This window comes from Athene cunicularia (assembly GCF_003259725.1).
Source record: "Athene cunicularia isolate RWA chromosome 1 unlocalized genomic scaffold, athCun1 chr1_part2, whole genome shotgun sequence".
NCBI classification, from domain to species: Eukaryota; Metazoa; Chordata; class Aves; order Strigiformes; family Strigidae; genus Athene; species Athene cunicularia.
Window position 1 is genome coordinate 46,878,024 of NW_020799092.1, and position 20,105 is coordinate 46,898,128.

At 38.4% G+C, this 20,105-nt stretch overlaps 1 protein-coding gene across 1 annotated transcript in view; it reads right to left on the minus strand.

The window, feature by feature from the left end:
• Nucleotides 1-20,105, minus strand: part of USP15 (ubiquitin specific peptidase 15) — a 56,600-nt gene that overhangs the window by 8,581 nt on the left and 27,914 nt on the right. Inside the window, exons 7-10 of the mRNA XM_026867563.1 lie at nucleotides 14,630-14,774; nucleotides 2,678-2,851; nucleotides 2,098-2,256; nucleotides 1,191-1,415 (exon numbers count right to left, since the gene is read on the minus strand). Coding sequence (XP_026723364.1) covers nucleotides 1,191-1,415; nucleotides 2,098-2,256; nucleotides 2,678-2,851; nucleotides 14,630-14,774 — 703 coding nt within the window. The remainder of the gene's footprint in view (nucleotides 1-1,190; nucleotides 1,416-2,097; nucleotides 2,257-2,677; nucleotides 2,852-14,629; nucleotides 14,775-20,105) is intronic.

Here is a 20,105-nt window from a genome sequence, read left to right on the forward strand (position 1 = left end):
AAATGCAATGGCAGGCAATGGATAAAGACTGAACTGTAATTTCACATGCAGAGAGAGAACCTGATGATTAACAGTCAAAGAAAACCTCTGTGGCTTCCCTTAGTGCAGTACACCTGCAGTTTGTAATGAAACTCCACACAGGACTCTTACCTGTTATTTGCATAATAAATAAAGACAGGATTAATTAGAAATAAGGTATTATAACTTTGGAATCAATTGCCAAGTACACCATGTGTTTGGTATTTCCTTAAGTCTTACAGTTATTTAGCCTCACAGAAGCTCTACTGAACTTGTACTCTTCCCAAACTCTACTCATGCCTGCATAACCATCCCACATGTCATACAGGGTCATCTTCAACTACTGAATGCCCCTTGTGCAAAACTGTTCCCACAAATAATTAAATTTGTAGCAGGCTCATCTCCCACTAGTTAATACATGTCCTTTTATCTTTGACTTTCTCTAGCTCTTACTGCTTTTGACAACACTCCCTTTTCTCCCACCTTCCTTCTTATAGTACTCTGATTTCAGGTGATAAAGCCTTTTTGCAAGTCTGCCTAACTGCCCATGTCTTATTTATTTCACCTATCCTCGCTTACCCCAGAACATACAGGTAGAACCATTTACTCGTGATTTTGTTACCATAACCTATGTACACTGTTTCATGCCATTCTAAGGTGTATAATATCATCCTTCCTAAAAAGGGCAAAAGAGATACTCTTAAAGAAATCTCATCTGAAATTTTTTCTTTTGACAAAGAAAAATAGAAGCATTCAGGACTACCTAATACATTTAGCCATGGGGTTTTTTTGCACCACTTAGTAAAAATATTTCCATTTTGAGGCTAAGAAACTGAGGAATTAAGTCTAAAATATTTTTTTATAATCATACAAATTCGTTAGAGCAAACGAAAATAAAAAATGAGGACAGCATACATTTTAAAGATTAAGAAGCCTTCTTAATAAAACCATAAAGAAATTACCACTATCTTCCTTGAAACTGATAGAAATATAAGAAGGTACATATAATCTTTCCCCAGGTTTTCTAAGTGGGACTTCAGAACACATGCCAGAAAACTAAAGCTTGTTGGATTTGCTTATTGTACTTATAAATTTAAAAAATGTAAAGGAACTCAGGTTTACTGTTAACGCCACATGAATCAGGAATTTTGTATATAAACTAAGAGGCTTACCTGCATAGGCTTTGCAAGTGGATCCATTCTAACTAAATAAACTTCCAAAGTGCGTTCTTTTTTCATTGGTAATGGAAGTGTCAAGTAACAAAAAGGGTCAAAGGTTACAGATATCTTAGCACATTCAGGACAAACTAGGGTGGATTTAAAAAGGCCATGAAATATATCTACAATGATGGAATCATTTCTTTTTAAATGGTTTTCCCAGGCTTCTTCAGCAACCACCTGTAATTAAAGCATGACCTGGGTTATAAATAAGTAGTAGGAAATGAACAACGAGAATTATTAGTATGAGTACTTGACAGAACATTCTTGGTTACCACCTAAACACAGAAATCTCACTCCAAAGGACTCTGTAAGATATGTTACTACTATAAGGATCACAGGTTAAAAAATGTATGCTATTCCTAGGACAGAGATTCTGTCAGTGATATTACATAGTCTGAGACAGACTTTCAAGTGACTTGGGGCAAGAAAAAAGCAGACAAAAGTAAAAATTTGATCTGAAGTAACAACACTCATAACAAAAGAAATTATCTATATGCTTGTAGTTCCATGCTAGAAGAGCTTCCCTAAAGGAAGAGTACTGGAGAGAGACAGAACGCTGCATACAGCCAATATAAGAATAAAAGAAAACCAGAATATTCAATTGAACTGAATTGAACAAAAAGGTCTTAGCAAAGCCTTAACAGCCTCCCATCTCCCCAGCCATCTTCCATATAAACAGGAATTACCCAGGTATTTGAACAAGATCTCCATTTAAGGTCTTGACTTATTTTCTGAAATCTCTTCCAGAAAAAAGCAATACATGAGCAGTGTCCCAACCTTTCAGTGCACAATCATGTAGAAGTATCTTGCAACATGTAGCCTTGACTGAAATGAAGAAGGTGAACACCAGAAACATTACCTTATCTGGTCTCCCATCTGCATCCTTTAACTGAATGTAAGGCTTTTTCCTGATTCGATTCAAATCCTCATGTAATCCATCCAAGAGAAAAGCCAGTAGCTCCTGACAATCTTGTTGCTGATAACCAGAAAATTGTGGTGCAAATCGTCCCACTTGTGTCTAAAAAAAAAACCAAACAAGCAAATACTTCTGGTAGCTTGTTATAAAGCATACTTCTGAGATGCTACAGCAGAAAGTTGAAAAGGTAAAACATATAAAGTTGTAAAAGGTAAGCTTTTCAATGGAAACAGCAAGCTAAAACTGATTAATAGAATCACAGAATCAACTAGGTTGGAAAGGACCTTGAAGATCATCTAGTCCAACTGTTAACTTAGCACCGACAGATTCTCAAAGATCAAAGCACAAGGACAGTTGATGCTTATTTAAATATACATCCAAGTGTTTTAACAGTTAAACAAATGCACTGCATACTGATAAATATTTCTTCAAATTCTTATTTTGCATATTTTCTTACATTTTCTATACTTAAACTACAAACCCAAAACTTACAATGTACATTCAAGTTAAACCCCCTACTGACCTTAAATGCTCTTGGGGTAACATAGCTGTATTTTCCTGACCACATTTGCTTGATAAGCTCGGCATAAGATTTTGCTATTTCACCTCGCATTCCTAAAGGATTGTCAAAATTCAGCTCTTCTTGGTATTTATCATTGAGGAAGTATTCTGTAAGAGGAGGTGTGTTGCTCAGACACTGTAAATAGAAATACAGAATATTTAGAACAGTGATTTGAATTAGTTCTAAACAAAGAATGTCTGAACTTTATTTTAAAGCAGCCATGAACAATACTTTAAACTGTAATGCCTAGTGACCACAAGGGAGGAAAAAAAACCCAAAATCTTTTCCAGAAACAACTAATGTTTTATAACGAAGACTGGCTGCAGCTATCCTTACAGATATTTTTCAAAAGCTTTATGTCAGAATTTATTAGCCATAGTAGTCCAGCCAACCACAGTCTGACAACACAGTTTGTATTGTAGCAGCTTTATGAAACTCCTCCCTGAAAAGTTGTTACAGATGCACAAAGTTTACAGGGCCTCACGGAGAGACTGCATAGGCACTTGGAAGAGAGAACCAACAGGGCTTATTAAATAAAAGTATACCACATTCAGAGCAACACGTGAGCAGAAAATAGTTGAAAACAGATTTTTTTTTTGGCAGGGGTGGGAGGGAAGGTGAGAATGCTGGCCCTATTCCTTCTCTTCCTAGGCATCTGCTCATCGATGCTGTGGAAGACAGCAATCTATGGTAAACAGTCCAGACCTTGAATCAGAACTGGTGCTGCCCTCCCTACGTTCTTTACGTTCTTTTAAATTTTGTGAAGCTGTTTAGAGCTTCAATTGGTTCAAGGAAAGCCAAGGCCTTCGTTCAGACTGAGATAATGACTTATCCTCTATACCAGTTTGCCTCTTCTGTCAGCACCTAGAGATAGCAGGATGTAATCACTGAAGTATTATTTACAATTTTAGGAATCACTTTGAATTTTGGTGTGCTACTCCTCACACTCCTTTAAATAAAATTTTTTCCATCAATTGGAAGTGATCTCCATGCCATGCCTTAGCATATAGATTTAGCAAACTTTCTTTATTCAATATTCAAAGTTTTTATGCATTCTTTCCTCTGTTAAAAATTCCAAGAAAGGTCAAATATTTCATCAGTCTCACCCGCCTCTCTGCAAACAAGGGAAAGAACAAAAATTTTAGCTCCATGTACATTACTATATAAGATGCAACAATTAAGCCTGGAAGAATTACAACTTTGTTGAGTAGGATAAAAAAAGTTACTCCTATTTCTGCCTATTATACCTGTGTAATATTACAAAGAAAACCCAGTCATATGCTGTAGAGCTGAGTTTCATGCCCATATCTCACTTCTTTCTTTCTCTCCTTCCTCACCTAAAGCTTTCATGAGCTGTCAACACTAAAAAAAAAAAATCCTGATATTACAGGCCCTTTTGTACACTGAGGGTTGAAGAAAACTCATTTTTTCTCTTGCTACATGGCAAAGAACTTTTATTCCTAGTATGGTGATTCCAAGCACCTCCAACCTCACAGATCTGCATTGTCAGTTCTGAACTGATCCATGAAGCTCAGGGGAGAAACATTTGGTCTCTCAAATCCACACAGAAGTGGTTAGTTTTCAAAAGATCATTTTTAGCATCAACCTAAATGAATGGATAGACTACCAAGTTCCAGCAGATATCCAGAAACAATACAGTGCAAACCACGCTAAACTAACAATAAATAAAACTACACTTTATCTAAAATGGCATGTTTCATCCGAGTGATGTGACAAACCCTACTACCCAAAGAAGTCCTGGCCCTTCTCTGCTGACCCTCAACTGAGTGCACAATAAATGTATTCATCTTGCTAACCTGTCAAAAAACTTTGTTTCCTCCTCACATTTCTTCTGGATTATTTTTGGACTGGTTTAGAAGATGAAATCAGTTCAACTCATCAACTTAGTTTGAGGAATGTCCAGAACAAGAAATGAAATAATGCAAAAATAGTAAATTTTTCTACAGTTTCTTAGTCAAGCACTATACAATGTGCTGACAGTGTGTCGTTTCACCAAAAAACCAATTTATCTTATTTTATTTTTCACCTGATAAATTAGTTTTGTCACTTTCACAGAATATTAATTTATATCTGTATGCATGTCAGGAAGATGACTATAGATAATTTCCCTTTTTTTTTTTTTTTTGTTTCCAAATTCCAACATAAGATGTCACTGATGTTAGTACTGGAATGCACAAGTATATATCTGAACAAGGCAATTTCTAAGATACAGAGCTGACATCTTTTCTAAAACAGCAGATGCCACAACTTTTAGAACAGTAGCTGCTACAGGAACAAATGTAGTTGGCCACATACCCACTGATCTTTTCAACATAACTGACAATGCTAAATAATTACAAACATGTTTACTTCATGAAAAGGCTGACAAAGGAGAACTATTTCAGATCATGATTGAAGTCACAAGCTAAAAAGCATCTAGAAGCCAATTTGAAAGGAAGCATACATTCCTATTTTCTCATATCACAGAATCGCAGAATCATCTAGATTGGAAAAAACCCTGAAGATCATACAGTAAAACCATCAACCCAACATTAGCAGTTCTCAACAATACCAGATCCCTCAGCACTATGTCGACCTGACTCTTAAAACACCTCCAGGGATGGGGACTCCACCACCTCCCTGGGCAGTTCATTCCAATGCCCAACAAGTTCTGTAAAGAAATGCTTCCTAATATCTAGTCTAAATCTTCCCAGTGCAAGTTGAATCCATTACCTCTTGTTCTATTGCATATTACTTAGTTAAAGAGACTCATCCCCAGCTCTCTGCACCCTCCTTTCAGGTGGCTGTAGAGGGCGATGATGTCTCCCCTCAGCCTCCTCTTCTCCAGACTAAACACCCCCAGTTCCCTCAGCCGCTCCCCGTACGACCTGTGCTCCAGACCCTGCACCAGCTTCGTTGCCCTTCTCTGGACACGCTGGAGTCATTCAATGTCCTTTTTGTAGTGAGGGGCCCAAAATTAAACACAGGAATCGAGGTGCGGCCTCACCAGTGCCGAGTACAGGGGTCAGATCCCTTCTCTGTCCCTGCTGGCCACGCTATTGCTGACACAAGCCAGGATGCCATTGGCCTTCTTGGCCCCCTGGGCACACTGCTGGCTCCTGTTCAGCCGGCTGTCAATCAACCCCCCCAGGTCCCTCTCTGACTGGCAGCTCTCCAGCCACTCCTCCCCAAGCCTGTAGCGCTGCTGGGGGTTGTTGTGGCCCAAGGGCAGCCCCCGGCATTTGCCCTTATGGAAACTCCTCCAGTTGGCCTCAGCCCATGGCTCCAGCCTGTCCAGGTCTCTCTGCAGAGCCTCCCTACCCTCGAGCAGATCAACACTCCCACCCAACTGGGTGTCACCTGCAAACTGACTGAGGGTGCACTCGATCCCCTCGTCCAGATCATCAATAAAGATGTTAAACAGGAGTGGCCCCAACACCGAGCCCTGGGGGACACCACTCGTGACCAGCCGCCAACTGGATTTAACTCCATTCACCACAACTCTCTGGGCCCGGACATCCAGACAGTTTTTTTATCCAGCAAAGCCTGTGCCCATCCAAGCCACGAGCAGACAGTTTCACCAGGAGAATGCTGTGGGAAACGGTGTCAAAAGCCTTACTAAAGTAAAGGTAGACAACATCCACAGCCTTTCCCTCATCCAATGAGCAGGTCACCCTGTTGTAGAAGGAGATCAGGTTTGTCAGGCAGGACCTGCCTTTCATAAACCCATGCTGACTGGGCCTGACCATCTGGTTGTCCCTCATGTGTTGTATGATGGCACTCAGGATGAGCTGCTCCATCAGCTTCCCAGGCACCGAAGTCAAGCTGACAGGCCTGTAATTTCCGGGATCATCCTTCCAACCCTTCTTATAGATGGGTGTCACATTGGCCAATTTCCAATCTGTCAGGACCTCCCCGGTCAGCCAGGACTGCTGGTAAATGATGGAAAGTGGCTTGACGAGCACCCCAGCCAGCTCCTTCAGCACCCTCGGGTGTATCCCATCTGGTCCAATAGACCTGTGTATGTCTAGCCCATAGACTTGTGTATGCAGTAGGTCACTGTCTCCTGGAATGCGGGGAGGTTGTTCTCCCCTTCTCTGTCTCCTGGCTGAGGAGGCTGGATTTCCTCAGTACAGCTAGTCTTATTATTAAAGACTGAGGCAAAGAAGGCATTAAGGACCTCAGCCTTCTCCTCATGACTTGTTACCATATTTCCTCCCGTGTCCCCCTCCAGCAGTGGATGGAGACTCTCCCTGGTCTTTCTTTTGCTACTGACATATTTATAGAAAGACTTCTTGTTGTCCTTGATTGCTGAAGCCGTATTAATTTCCAGCTGGGCTTTAGACCTCTGATTTCCACCCTGCATAGCCTCAGAGCATCTTTGTAATCATGTGAGTGGCTACCCCCTTCTTCCAAAGGCTGTAAACTCTCCATTTCTCCCTGAGTTGCAGCCAAAGCTCCCTGTTCAGCCAGGGTGGTGTTCTCTGTTGCTAGTTTCTCTTACAGCACCTGGGGAGTGCCTGCTCCTGAGCCATTAACACTTCCTTCTTGAAGAGTGCCCAGCCTTCCTGGACCCCTATACCCTTCAGGACCATCTCTCAAGGGATCCTGTCAAGCAGGTGTCCAAACAAGACAAAGTCAGCCCTTTGAAAGTCCAAGATGTCAGTTCTGCTTCCCCCTCTCCTGGCCTCTCTAAGAACAGAGAACTCTATTTAATTTCATGATCACTGTGCCCTAGTCGGCCTCCAACCACCACAACATCCACCAGTCCTTCTCTGTTCACAAAGAGGAGATCCAGCAGGGCACCTTCTCTGGTTGGTTTACTCACCAGCTGCATCAGGAAGTTGTCTCCCACACATTCCAGGAATCTCTGGGACTGGTCCTGCTCTGCTGTGTTGTATTTCCAGCAGATGTCTGGGAAGTTAAAAGTCTCCCACAAGAACAAGGGCAAATGATCCTGAGATTTCTCCTAAATGCCTATAGAATATTTCATCTACCTCTCTGTCCTGGGTGGGTGGCATATAGTAGACTCCCACTACAACATCTGCCCTGTTGGCCTTCCCCCTGATTCTAACACAAAGACACTCCACCCTGTCTTCACTATACTTGTACTCAAAGCAATCATTACAGTCCCTAACATACAGAGCCACCTCACCACCTCTTCTTCCCTGTCTATCCCTCCTAAAGAGCTTGTAGTCATCAACTGGCACAATCCAGTCATGGGAGACATGTGACATGTTGTAGGTCAGCAAGGACGCCATATGGAAAACATAAATGAAAAAAAAGAACTATTAGAATCAAGACAATCTACTAGGCAGCAAATTCATCAAATTAATGTGCCCTGTTCAACCTAGTGGTTTGGGGTTTTTTTTTTTTTTTTTTTTTTTTTTTAAAAAAAACACATACATAGGTAAATTAACAAGTATACGGACAGATTAAGAATAATAGAAACCAAAAAAGCTAAACAAACGCGGTGTTACTACAAAATACTGTGAACTAAAGAGGTAACAGAATGGCACTTCATTTCAGGTACTGCAGTCTCCACAAGTTTTCTTTAACCAGACTTCTGTACAGTGCTCAGTCTCTAGCTAAATGACCATGGGAAAATACGGAACAGAGAAACTCCAAGACCAACTATGAGACAAACCACAGAAGAGAAAGATTGGTCTGCATGACAAAGGTCAGCACTGAAATTATAGTTCCATGCTACATATTAATTACTTGGAAAAAATAAAAGATTTTTCTGTAGCATTCTGTGGATAACAACTGTTTATGTAATCATTATCAAGGGATCATATAAACCTCCAAGAAAATTAGACAAACAATTCTACTGGACTAAACAATGCTTAACACAATTTGTGCATCAACTGTATTATGCAACACATTACTGATGTACATACACCTGAAAAGACACATAGAGTCTATCGTTTAGAGAACACAGCTGTAACTAGTAGGGTGTAAGAGGCATTAGATGCACAGAAAAATGAACAATAAATAATATTTATTTTTAGTGTCTTAAGAGATATATATATCTCAATGCTGCAGCCTCACTGGAATACTGTAATTCCAATACTAGACTATGATTTTGTTAGCAAGTCTACCTGTCCTATGAAACCTTCATAGAGGGGGGAAAAATAATAATAAAACCAGTCACTTTATACTTCTCTAAATCCACATAATTTAAGTGTGGGAAGACTGATAAAAGAGTATTTAAGGACTCTGACTGTTTAACTGACAAAAAGAAAATACAAAAGAGAGCCACCAAGACAGTCAGTGGCCTGGGAGCACTTGCCCTGTGAAAAAAGGCCAAAGTGTCAGGGCTTGTTCAGCCTGCAGAAGAGACTGTTTCAGGGAGACCCAACAGCAACCTTCTAGTACCTACACGGAAGTTACACAGAAGATAGAATCAGGCTCTTCACAGTGGTGTATAGTGGAAGGACAAGAAACAATGGCCATAAGTTGAAACAAGAGAGGTTAAGGGTATAAGGAAAAAAGTTTTCACTGTAAGAACAGTCAAGCAGTGGAACTGAGATTCTGTGCAGCCTTCTTGGAGGTTTTCCAGACCCAACCAGATAAAAGCCTGGCAACCTGGTCTGACGTCAGAGCTAACCTTCCTTTGAGCAGGAGGTGGCACTAGAAATCTCCTATTCCTTCTAACCTGAATTATCCTAGGATCCTAAGGTAATGAGAATACATTTATTCACATTCCATAAGGGATATTACATAGAAATAATGAAAAAAAAAATTTCAAAGCAAAGAAAACATCTTACCTATTATGCCAGTGAAATGGAGAAATGAGAAGCAGGCAGTAAGATCATGAAATTGAGATAAAAATTGAGTGTTCCTGTAATGGTTCTTCATCAGCTGTGTTACTTTTATGCAAGGAACACTGACATTTCATATTTCAGCCTTCTAATAACAGACCAAGAGCTGACTAACTGAAAGATCCATGTAATAGGAGAAATAGTGAATCACTTTACACCTCTTTATCCTACTTCTGTGTGAAGTGCTTAGTGCCAGAGGTGGTGAGAAGCACTCAACTAATACCCCCCTAAACTCAAACTCTGTATGCCTATGGCAACTGAACCCACTAAAACGTAATAATTTCAGGTTTCAGTGCAAGATGTTATGTTTTGTCTGGATAACCTAAGAGCCATAAGTAACTGTAGAGGGAATGTTGATCAGTTTTCTGAAGAAAGACAACTGCTGAAATACCCCATTGAAAGGTCTCAAAAGCTGTTTTTCAAAAGTCAAGTGTATATAATCACACCGATGGAAAAACATAAAAATGAAAATGTGGGGAAAAAGTTTTTTTAATTAAGACATTTACTTTCTTTTTTTTTTTTTTTTTAATCATAAAATGAAAGCTTTGTGAACTCTCACGTTTTCACTGTAAAAGAAAAAATTCCCACAGAGCTCTATCACTATAGCATCCAATCAAAAGGGCAAAGCAATACTTAAGGAAACATCCACAGGTGGCAGCACAGCAATGCTTCAGGAGATTAATATTTTTCCAACAAAACGACTACTTGTGAAATACGTATTTTATTTTTTTTGCTTGATAAGGGTTCAAGCATCCATAACAGGTTTTTATACAGCCCACAAACTCGCTTTTGTCTTTCCTGTTTTATTTAATGCTTAGATCTCCAAAAGCAGACATTTAGGCTTTAATAAGAAAAATCAAGCCTTAGGAGTTAGCACTGAAGTAAATTAAAATTAGATACATGCAATACCCCTTCAAAAGAATCTGAAAAATCTATACAAAAGTTCCAATACAACTGAAATATGAAATATAGAATGATTGTTTTTTAAAAATAAGAAACAGTGATAAGACAACAGCACTTTGGATAAATACAATGGTATCTTAACCTTCTTGGCCTTACTCCTACTCATCCTGCAGCTGCTTGTGGTACCACAGAGGATCTTATCTATCTTTTCACAATCTATCCTCTCGTTGTCTTGAGCTTTGTAACACTGAAAGCCCCTATTTGGAAAAGCAAAGGTCTCTATAATAATCACTTTGAAGCATGAAGGGGCAAGCCTAACTCTACCTATAGATTGAAGACAACAAAATTTAAGAAACTGCCAGGATTGTCATACTTCTACCTAGTATGGTGACAGGGCAAAAGCCTTCAGACAAGTTTGTCAGACTGGAAAGCAAGATGTACAGGCAACTGGCCCTTTTCTTCAAGGAACACTGGTAACAGTTCTGATGGCAAATCATCTTCACTGTACATGAGATGAGAGCAAAGAGAAGCTGTCTGAGAAATTAAGTAGTCTCAAGCAGAAATGGCTCTTATGTGAGGCTTTAATGAGGCTTCAGTGCTGTTTGGGAAGGATGAAGATCTGAGAAAAGTAGCAGGAGAGTGGATAAACTGAACCCTGTTTCTGTTGAAGGAACATATGTTGACTACACTCAGTCCTGACTGAATGAAAAGGATCAAAGCAGAGCTTTTGCAATAGAACATTAATGGAACTGAAAGTATTTTGACATCTAAAACTCTACATTAAACTATTTTGTTAGGAGAAAACAGATTTATCCTGATAAACAAACCTGTGCTGACATAACTGTGAAGGAAGACAACTTAAGAAGGTAAATAAGCTAGAGTAGATAACCAAAGATCAAAGAATCACAGAATCACTGAGGTTGGAGGGCACCTTTGGAGATAGCCTGGTCCAACCCACCAGCTCAGAGAATCAGTCACCTAGAGCAGGTTGCCTGGGACTGTGTCCAGTCAGATTTTGAGCATCTCCAAGGATGGAGGCTCCACAGCCTTCCTGGAAAACCTAGTCCATTGTTTGATAACCCTCACTGTAAAGCAAAATTTCTTATATTTAAACAGCATTGCCTGTGCTTCAGTTTGTGCCCATTGCCTCTTCTCCTTTCAGTGTGCACCACTGAGAAGAGTCTTGCTCCATCTTTTTAATTTCCTCCCACTGGGTATTTGTACACATTGATAAGATCACTCTGGAGCCTTCTCTCCTCCAGGTTGAACAGTCCAAGCTCTCTCAGTCTCTCCACTCAGGTCAATGCTGCAATCCCTTGATCCCCTTTGTGGCTTCTCACTGGACTTGCTCCCGTGTGTCCCTGTGTCTCTGGAACTGGGGAGCCCAGCAGTGAACGCAGCGCTCCAGAGGTGTCTCGCCCATGCTGAGTGAGATCAAAGCCTAGAGCACTCAATATTCCCAAGCAGAATTCCCTAGTGTGACATCAACATACTATCTGGGCCCATCCCTTTGTTGCTTCCAAGATTAGACAAGATCAAATGTTTTCAGAGTGCTTGAGCCATAGGCATTACACCTCTACCCATAACAATCCAGTGTTATTCTGGTAACAGTAGGAGGTGAAATTAATGGCAAATTAGCGCAGTAGAAATGTATGCTTTCAGTGTAATTGGAAAAAAGGTAGCACTTAAGTGGTGTCAAGGAGAAGACGACAGTAGATCTTCCAATCTGGAACACCTTCGTGTGTAAAGAACACATCATGCTTTCACTAAAAGGACTTTAATGGATTTTTTAACATTAAAGTCTAAACAATACTTTATTTGAGAGATATAGTAGGTGGAACTGAAACATAGTCTACATTTCCTTGCTAAGAATTCTGACAAATAATTCATTAGAAAAAACACACCAACAAGGACATACTAAAGGTACCACGCCAAACTAAAAGCTGCACTGCTCAATAAACACCTGATTTTCTTACCCAGAGCACTGTCCTGTGCACCAGCAAAATTGTATTTATTAATTTACACTACAGTTTTTCAGAACTTATTTGAACACTTGATTCCCTAGATATAACTGAAAAGCAATCAAGTCAAAGCTGATGATTTAGAATGCAGACCTCAAAATTACATCCAGTTAACACAATGGAATACTGATGTGAACTGTAATAAGTTTGTTAAGCTGTGTAAGATTCCTAAAGTCCATAATCCATGCTTGTAATTCTCACCTAAAGGGTTACTCTTAAATCTACGTGTATGCAAATTCAAGTATACCAATTTAACAACGGTTTGAATAAGTAATCAAAATTATCCTTATTTTCAGTCAGTCCAGCCTGATGAACAGCGTCGCATCATAAAAAATCCCCCACAATATACTAAGGATATTCTTTTAATTCAACTTTTAAAAGACAGTTCTGGTTCACACACTAGACACAAAAATATATTATTTTCTTTTCTTTACAATAGCATAACGATGAATTCAGTAATCAAGAGAGGTTACATACAGCATTTTTATTTAGAATGGATGCTGCAAAATGTGTGTCCCTTCCACTTTCAATTTATCCATCTTTTGTGCAGCATGCTAAAAAAAAATTTGAATTACTTCCTGCACTGTTCAACTTTTCCTCAAGTATTCTCACAAATAGATTTTTAGAAACAAGAATAAACTGAATTTTATGGATGTCTTATATAAATAAGTATGGAATAACCATGCAATAACTCCAGAATAACCCCATATACCACTACAGGTTGGGAGCTGACTGGTTAGACAGCAGCTACATAATATGACCCAGTGGCCCTTTTCTGTGGAAATGTGGAAGAGCCAGCAGTGCATGCCTGTGGAAAAGGTGGCCAACTGCAAGCTGGGCAAGCAATAGTAGCCAGAGGCAAAGGGAAGCAAGTCTTCCCCCCTGGCGCTGTCCTCTTTAGGGCTCCCCAGTGTAAGAAAGAGTGGACGAGGGCCACCAACAAGGAAAGGCCGAGAGCTGTATGCATTTGTTCAATTTAAGGAGAGAGCTCACGCCTGTCTACAGCTACTTAATGGGAGGCTACAGAGAAGTGGAGCCAGACTCTACTCGTAAGTGCAGTGGCAGGACTAGTGTAGTTGACACAAACAGAAGGCAGGACCCATGATCATTCTGGGGTGCTTTCTAACCCAAATTATTCTCAGATTCTATATACAAAGAAGGGATAGAAAATCTGCACAGACTATGAAAATCTGGAATATTTCTTCTTTTAAACAAGTTTCAACAGCTTCATAAACTTAGCTTACAAATATATCTGAAACTTTTTCTGGACAGGCTAAAGAAGGAATTTAGAATTTTGGGTTTTTTTTTTTTTTTTTATTTCACCCAAAGAAATCACAGTAAATCGGGAACCCTTGTGATGACAAAGGAGGAGATTAACTCTGAAGTACATTTGCTTCACACTCAGCAGGAAAAAAAAGTGAATGAGAACTTAAATACACTACAGTTTTTTGACATAAGACTGCTTTGATGACAAAACACAAGTTCTAGAACTAAACAAAACCAAATTAAACTACTAGTTCTTTCTGATCATTAATTAATCTACCACTTCAGGTTCCACTTAGAAGTAAAAGGACTAATTTTTGTCTTGGTAAGAGTAATACTAGGTATACCAGTATTTCTCTTGCAATCACAGCAAAAACCCAAGATATTACATTCCTGTAAAATATCTCAAGCATGAAATAGCAGCTATTCAAAGTGAAAAGGTCAAAGGGAAATATGTTTGAAGGTTCCCTGAATGCTAACCTGCACACTAGAAGTATACAGTAATTAGTTAGAAATAAAGGCCCAGTAATCTGCCAGTCATCTACTCTTTGACACTTCAGCACTACAATCTGTACTTAAGAGCACCTCAAACTGAAAAAGTATTTTTCATGACATGCATGCATGGTAATCATGACAAAAAGCAAAGATTCCCACTTAAGGGTTCACTCATGCAGGATGCTGGTCAAATCTGTTTCTGTCATTGATCACTGTGAAAAAACAGTGGAAACAATGAATACAGCTATGTAAATCAACTTTCTAGTATACCAGTATGGATGTATTATTTCCTTAATCCTATCCTGTTACTTAATGGAGTCTCTTATTAGTTTCCAAGCATGACAAAATATAACAAGTTACTAGTTTCCAAATCATAAAACAAGCTCATTTTATTCCAAAGTACATACCTGAATTGCTGAATTCATGAAACATGTATTCCCCAAGTTACTCAGGCCACACAGGCCTGGCTGCTCATTGTGTCTTCCTGGCTCTGAATAATCATAATTCTTATAAGCAGTATATGATGGGAGACAATAGTTTGAATTTTTCACACTGTAAAAAAACAAAACATCTTTCACAATGTAAACATGTACTCTTTAGTACTTCAATATATACAAGGACTTCATAAATGATTAAAACTGTTAAAGTAACTTCTGTGAACATGAAAGGATTTTAAATAGTATAACTTTGGTAATAACATTAATTTCAATTTAAAAGGCACCTGTGCAAACAACCAAAATCTAATGTACTGCAATAACTGTAATTATTATATCCCTACCCCTTTTTGACAGGAGCTGCTTCACAGTTTACTCTATTCTTCATTGCTCCATCAAATTTAATACACTCAGACTTTAGACACCACCAGCAGCAATCAATCATTTATGTCCCTTTTGCATCCTGCTATTGCAAGAGTGAGGTCGGTGGGAATGGGAATGCAGAGTTACAGGTGAAAGCTGAGATTTCCAAGGCCACTGTGGCATAGCTGCCTCACTGCATCAGAGAGTCTATTTATAGCTTCCCTGCTAGGACAGCACAATCCAGCATGCAAATGCAGGAAAGCCTTGAGAGATAAAAGAATGCGCAAAATGCCTTTGTAATAACTTAATTATAAACCTATGATGCATCTGTCTGGAGAAACCGGAGAAGACTGAAACAGTTAAAATAGTAAGATTTAAAGCAATTTGTTTCCAGATGAAACCATGCAAATACTAAATAAAGCATAACCCTCAAAACAGTAAAGTAAGCATATCTGAGAATACTGGAAAGACACAAGAATCTCCTAAGATGATGCTCTAATACTACAGATGTTAGAAAAAACAATCAACCAGAAAGGTTAAACTCTTAAACTATTTCAGATATTAGTCATAATGAAACTTGCATTATAGTAACTTTGGCTAAAGTTCAAGAGTACATCTGAAGTCACTAAGCATTATTCACATTAGAAACAACTAACAAACATTTGAAAGTCAATTGCTAAGAATGACGAGGAAAAATATGCAGTGCAAAGAATCAATCCGGATAAATAATTGAGATTTGTAATTGTAGAAGTCTACAATTGGATGCAAGTGTCCCATGGTACACTCCTGATATTATTCCTGTACAGTATCACACTCTTTACATCCAACTGAATTCCAACTGTCCCCTCAGTGCAAAATTAATCACTTTTCATTAATAAAAGTTGTTTTGTTTTAATCACAAGAGTTATTGAAAATTTAAAATGGGGAAGAAAACTTCCCCCTCTTTTAATGGCCTCAGAAATCTGGGTAGTTTATGGTTCCACTGTTCATAAAGCTGCTGTTCTCAAAATTTACATCTGATCATTTCTTTTTAATAGCTGGGTTTCCTATCAGTCCTTCCCTTTTCCATAGACATGCGTTTTCTCTGCTCTCTAGCTTGCCTCAAAAGAAGCTAAGTGGCATTGCGTTTACTGGACATTCTCCATGAAAAATCCCTGTAAAGTTAGTTTTGCCTGTTCAGCTTAATCGTAAACTAAATGCTTCACCCTAGCTTGCACAAGATACTTTTTGAACTCCAGGGCACACATACTCTTCAAGCTTCTTTCTGTGGTCAACTCTTCCCTATCTTAGTCCCTGGTTCACCTGTGCATGGGAGATCCGCAGGGAAAATTACCTTCAAATCCCCAGGGAAAATTACCTTCCATCTCCCTTTGCAGATGCAGTCCAGCTACTGCAATCAACCCCAATTCCCTTAAGTCAGCAAGCCTTAGTTACACCAGGAAGAAAAAGCACAAGCTTGTCACTGGTCGTAATGCAACCTCTACAATATAACCAACTCCTGACCGAGCTCAACAGTGCACAGCAGCAACAGAAATGTGTATATGCAGGGTACACAATAAGCTTCTACTTTCAGCCCTGCTTGCTTCCTACTTCTTTCCTCACCTGACTCAAAGATTACAGTTTTTACATGGTTAACAGAAATCTCTTTTGGAAACTTAGGAGATGTAGGGGTAATAAACAGATTGAATTTATTTTCCAGGAGATTTTCACTTCCCATCTTTTTCCTTCTGTGCAGCTTTCCCCTCATCATAAACTGCCACCTTAGAAGGGGCACTAGACAGCTACAAAATGCAATTGGTGTCTTTTGGCTATAGTGCATTCACGTGAAAGATTTCCTCCAATGAGCTGAGTAACATCATGATAATTTAATTAAAAGTAATTGTAATGCAGATAGATCCTCAGTATTTGCTCTAAAGGACAAACTGTTAAGACTTTACTTCTCAAAAGGGAATGCCATTTTTGAGCTCCTTCATGTCTGTACTGGCCCACAGAAACACGTTTGAGGAGTTTAGAGAACATAGCTACCACAGACATCCCATGAGGCAGGTCTATTCATATATCTTTCTTTCAGCGTTCTGTGACATTTTATCAAAACATATCCAGCAGAATACAGTGCCTACTATGTGAAGGAGACTAGGAGATGACACTTTATCAGTCTGCAAACTTCATTTTTTCTGGAAGAATTATTTTTATTTAAATTACATTGCACCTTTGCTTTCATGCTTTTGAGACTGGACAAAAAATAAACTATTATTAACAGTCAATAGTAAATAGCTAACAGTGGAAAGCAAGTAAAGATGCAAGGCAAATTTACATAAATTTATTTAAAACAGAAATGCCATAGAAGAAGTAACTTATGATAGCATGTCCTCAACCTCCATCTGCTTTTCCTGCAAAAGCTTTAGAAAGTTGCCTTTAATGAAGGAACAATGCATGAAAAAGCAGAGGAATAGTATTAGAATGGGACAGTCAAGTAAGGGCAATAACAGAAAGAGAACACTGATGGCTCTTAGAAGAAATTGCTGCTCAAAAAATAAGGTAAGACTTTAAAAAATGAAACCATCTTCAGAACCTTGAACAGCTAGACAGACTAGTGAAAATGGTAAGAGGTCTCCAAATGAGATAGTGCTGATGGTTGGACTCAGTGATCTCAAGGGTCTTCTCCAACCTGAATGGTTCTGTGATTCTGAGATTTTATTATCTGTAAATCTGTATGTTTTGAGTTGCATGTGTCATATTTGAAATGACTTATATGTACTGTCTGTATCCTGTCTTTAAACCTCAAAGCAGCTTTCAGATGATGATGAACCCAGAGCACTCATTGTGTAGCTGGAGTTCTGGGAAGTATAGATTTGGAACAGAGAAGTTTGGAAAAGCATTGATAGCTTTGGAAAGGACACAATTTGACAGTGGAGCGCTATATAACAACAACAGGCGCTGCAAAAGGAATTTGAATTACAAGAAGCAGCCCAAAAATTTAAAAGTTTGGAATGCTTACTAAGCTCTGTAATATTTAAATCACTTTAATGCACTGTCAATGTGTTTTTGTAACCAGTCACATTAACAAACCCATAATTGGGTTCCATCCATTTTTAGATAGGCCTGAAGCACCAGGGGAGGCCCATGTCACTACACAAAGAATACAGTCTTTGTTATTGTTCATGATCGTTGTTTGGAGAGCAAAATATAACATTATAATCTATTTAAATACAGCTTAAAAAAAAATAATAAATAAATCACCCTCCTCATATTTGCCTGTGTGTCAGGTGCAACGTGAAGCAACTTTTTCTACAGGTGATATAATTAACATTCATTTTTCTTGAAGTAAGTATATTGAAATATACCAAGCATGTGAACAAAGCTGACAGCTGTCCGTCTTCTGACACGCTGACACTACTGAATGGTGAAGCAAGTCATTTTAGAAGCCTGAAGCAATGTTTACAAATGAAGAACACAAACAACTTTTCCCTTAATTCCCCAATCAAAAGCTCTCTTCAACTGTTTTTAATCCCCTCCCCACATAATTTAAAAATAGCATATCTGATATGAAATGTATTGCTTTGTAACAGCAATAAACAGAAATTTCAATAAGACCTAAATGATGCGTGTGTCTCCCTGCTCTTCTGAATCCACTAACACATATTATGCTAATCCTCCTATGTTATCCTTTCAACAAGATCACCTGTAAAAGCAAAAGAATATCAATGATCAATTATTTGGAATCCTCCATTCTATCAAATGCAAACTCACATTTACAGAAATGAAGGCTCTGGACCTGTTAAAATTTGCACAAGCTAACTAGCTCAACACACAATCAAATATTTACCAATTTGTGGCCTTCTATCACTCGTAACACTTTCTGGATTAGACCAAGTATTACAAAAATACCTATCTAAGAAACACGATACTTTTCAGAGTCTTAAAGTACCTCATACTCTATAGCTGAGCTCTAATAACCGCAAAAAAAGGCTTGCAATGACTAGCATTTATGACTATTACTACACACAACCCATTGTTTGCTTTTTCTGCCTTACAAACCAGCCTTGTCAGCTAAAATTATCTTCAAAACAAATGTTGGTATTTCTTTTAGAGTCACAGCACCTCATGTCCATATGGAGGTGCCAACAGATCCTGGAAAGCCACAAGTGTGCAATTTTGCTATTGTACTAAAGATAACATGCAATCTAAGAGACAATAAGGCAGAAACATGAAAATAAATTCCAGGCAAAGCTGACATTAAGCAGTTAATGAAGAATGTAATGAAAAGAAGATAGCATTAATCAATGCAAAATAAGTACTTTCTCAGACAAAGAGGTATCTGCAAGAAGAGAAGAACATAAGAAGAAACCGATCTTAACCCAGAACAATATAATACAATTATACAGAGACATATCTTTCCATTTACCTTTTGAAGTCATAAATTCTTAATGCAACAGTATGTACTTTAAAGTACATAGTGTATTAATGGGTATGATTTCTCTTATCACTGAATTAGTATATCTTGAACATGTATTCTGACAAAAGGGATGCTAAAGATTCTCCTGTATTATATATTGTTGTGAATTAGAGATTTGTGATTTTTAAACTATTTATCTTAAACTCATCATAACTGGACTCTTGCATTGTAAGGAAAACCATATACTTCTGCACTGAGTGTCTGCCTTACATAACATCCATATATTAGTGGTTTGAGTTACATGAGAAAAATGGCTGGTATATCATAACACTACAGAGAACATGGACCTACTATCAGATTTACAAATGTTTAAGTTCTAGTTAAAGAACTAGAACTTCAAAGGACCAATTTCATATCAGAATTTTGTATCACTTCTTTAACATGTATTTCTGTTGAAAATCCTAAAATTAAAAAGACAAACAAAACCCAACACCATAATTTTACCTTAAGTTCTAAAAGCTCCCATTTTGGCTCCAAAATAAACCAAGAAATAAAAATAAAATCAGCTAGAGCAAGTGAAGAAACTATCTTTAAAAGCTGCAAGAGAGCTGGCAACAGGTTTCATAAATGCTTCCTAAAAATAACTACAGCATCACTAGGGAGAAAAAAAAAAAAAAAAAAAGGAAGGGA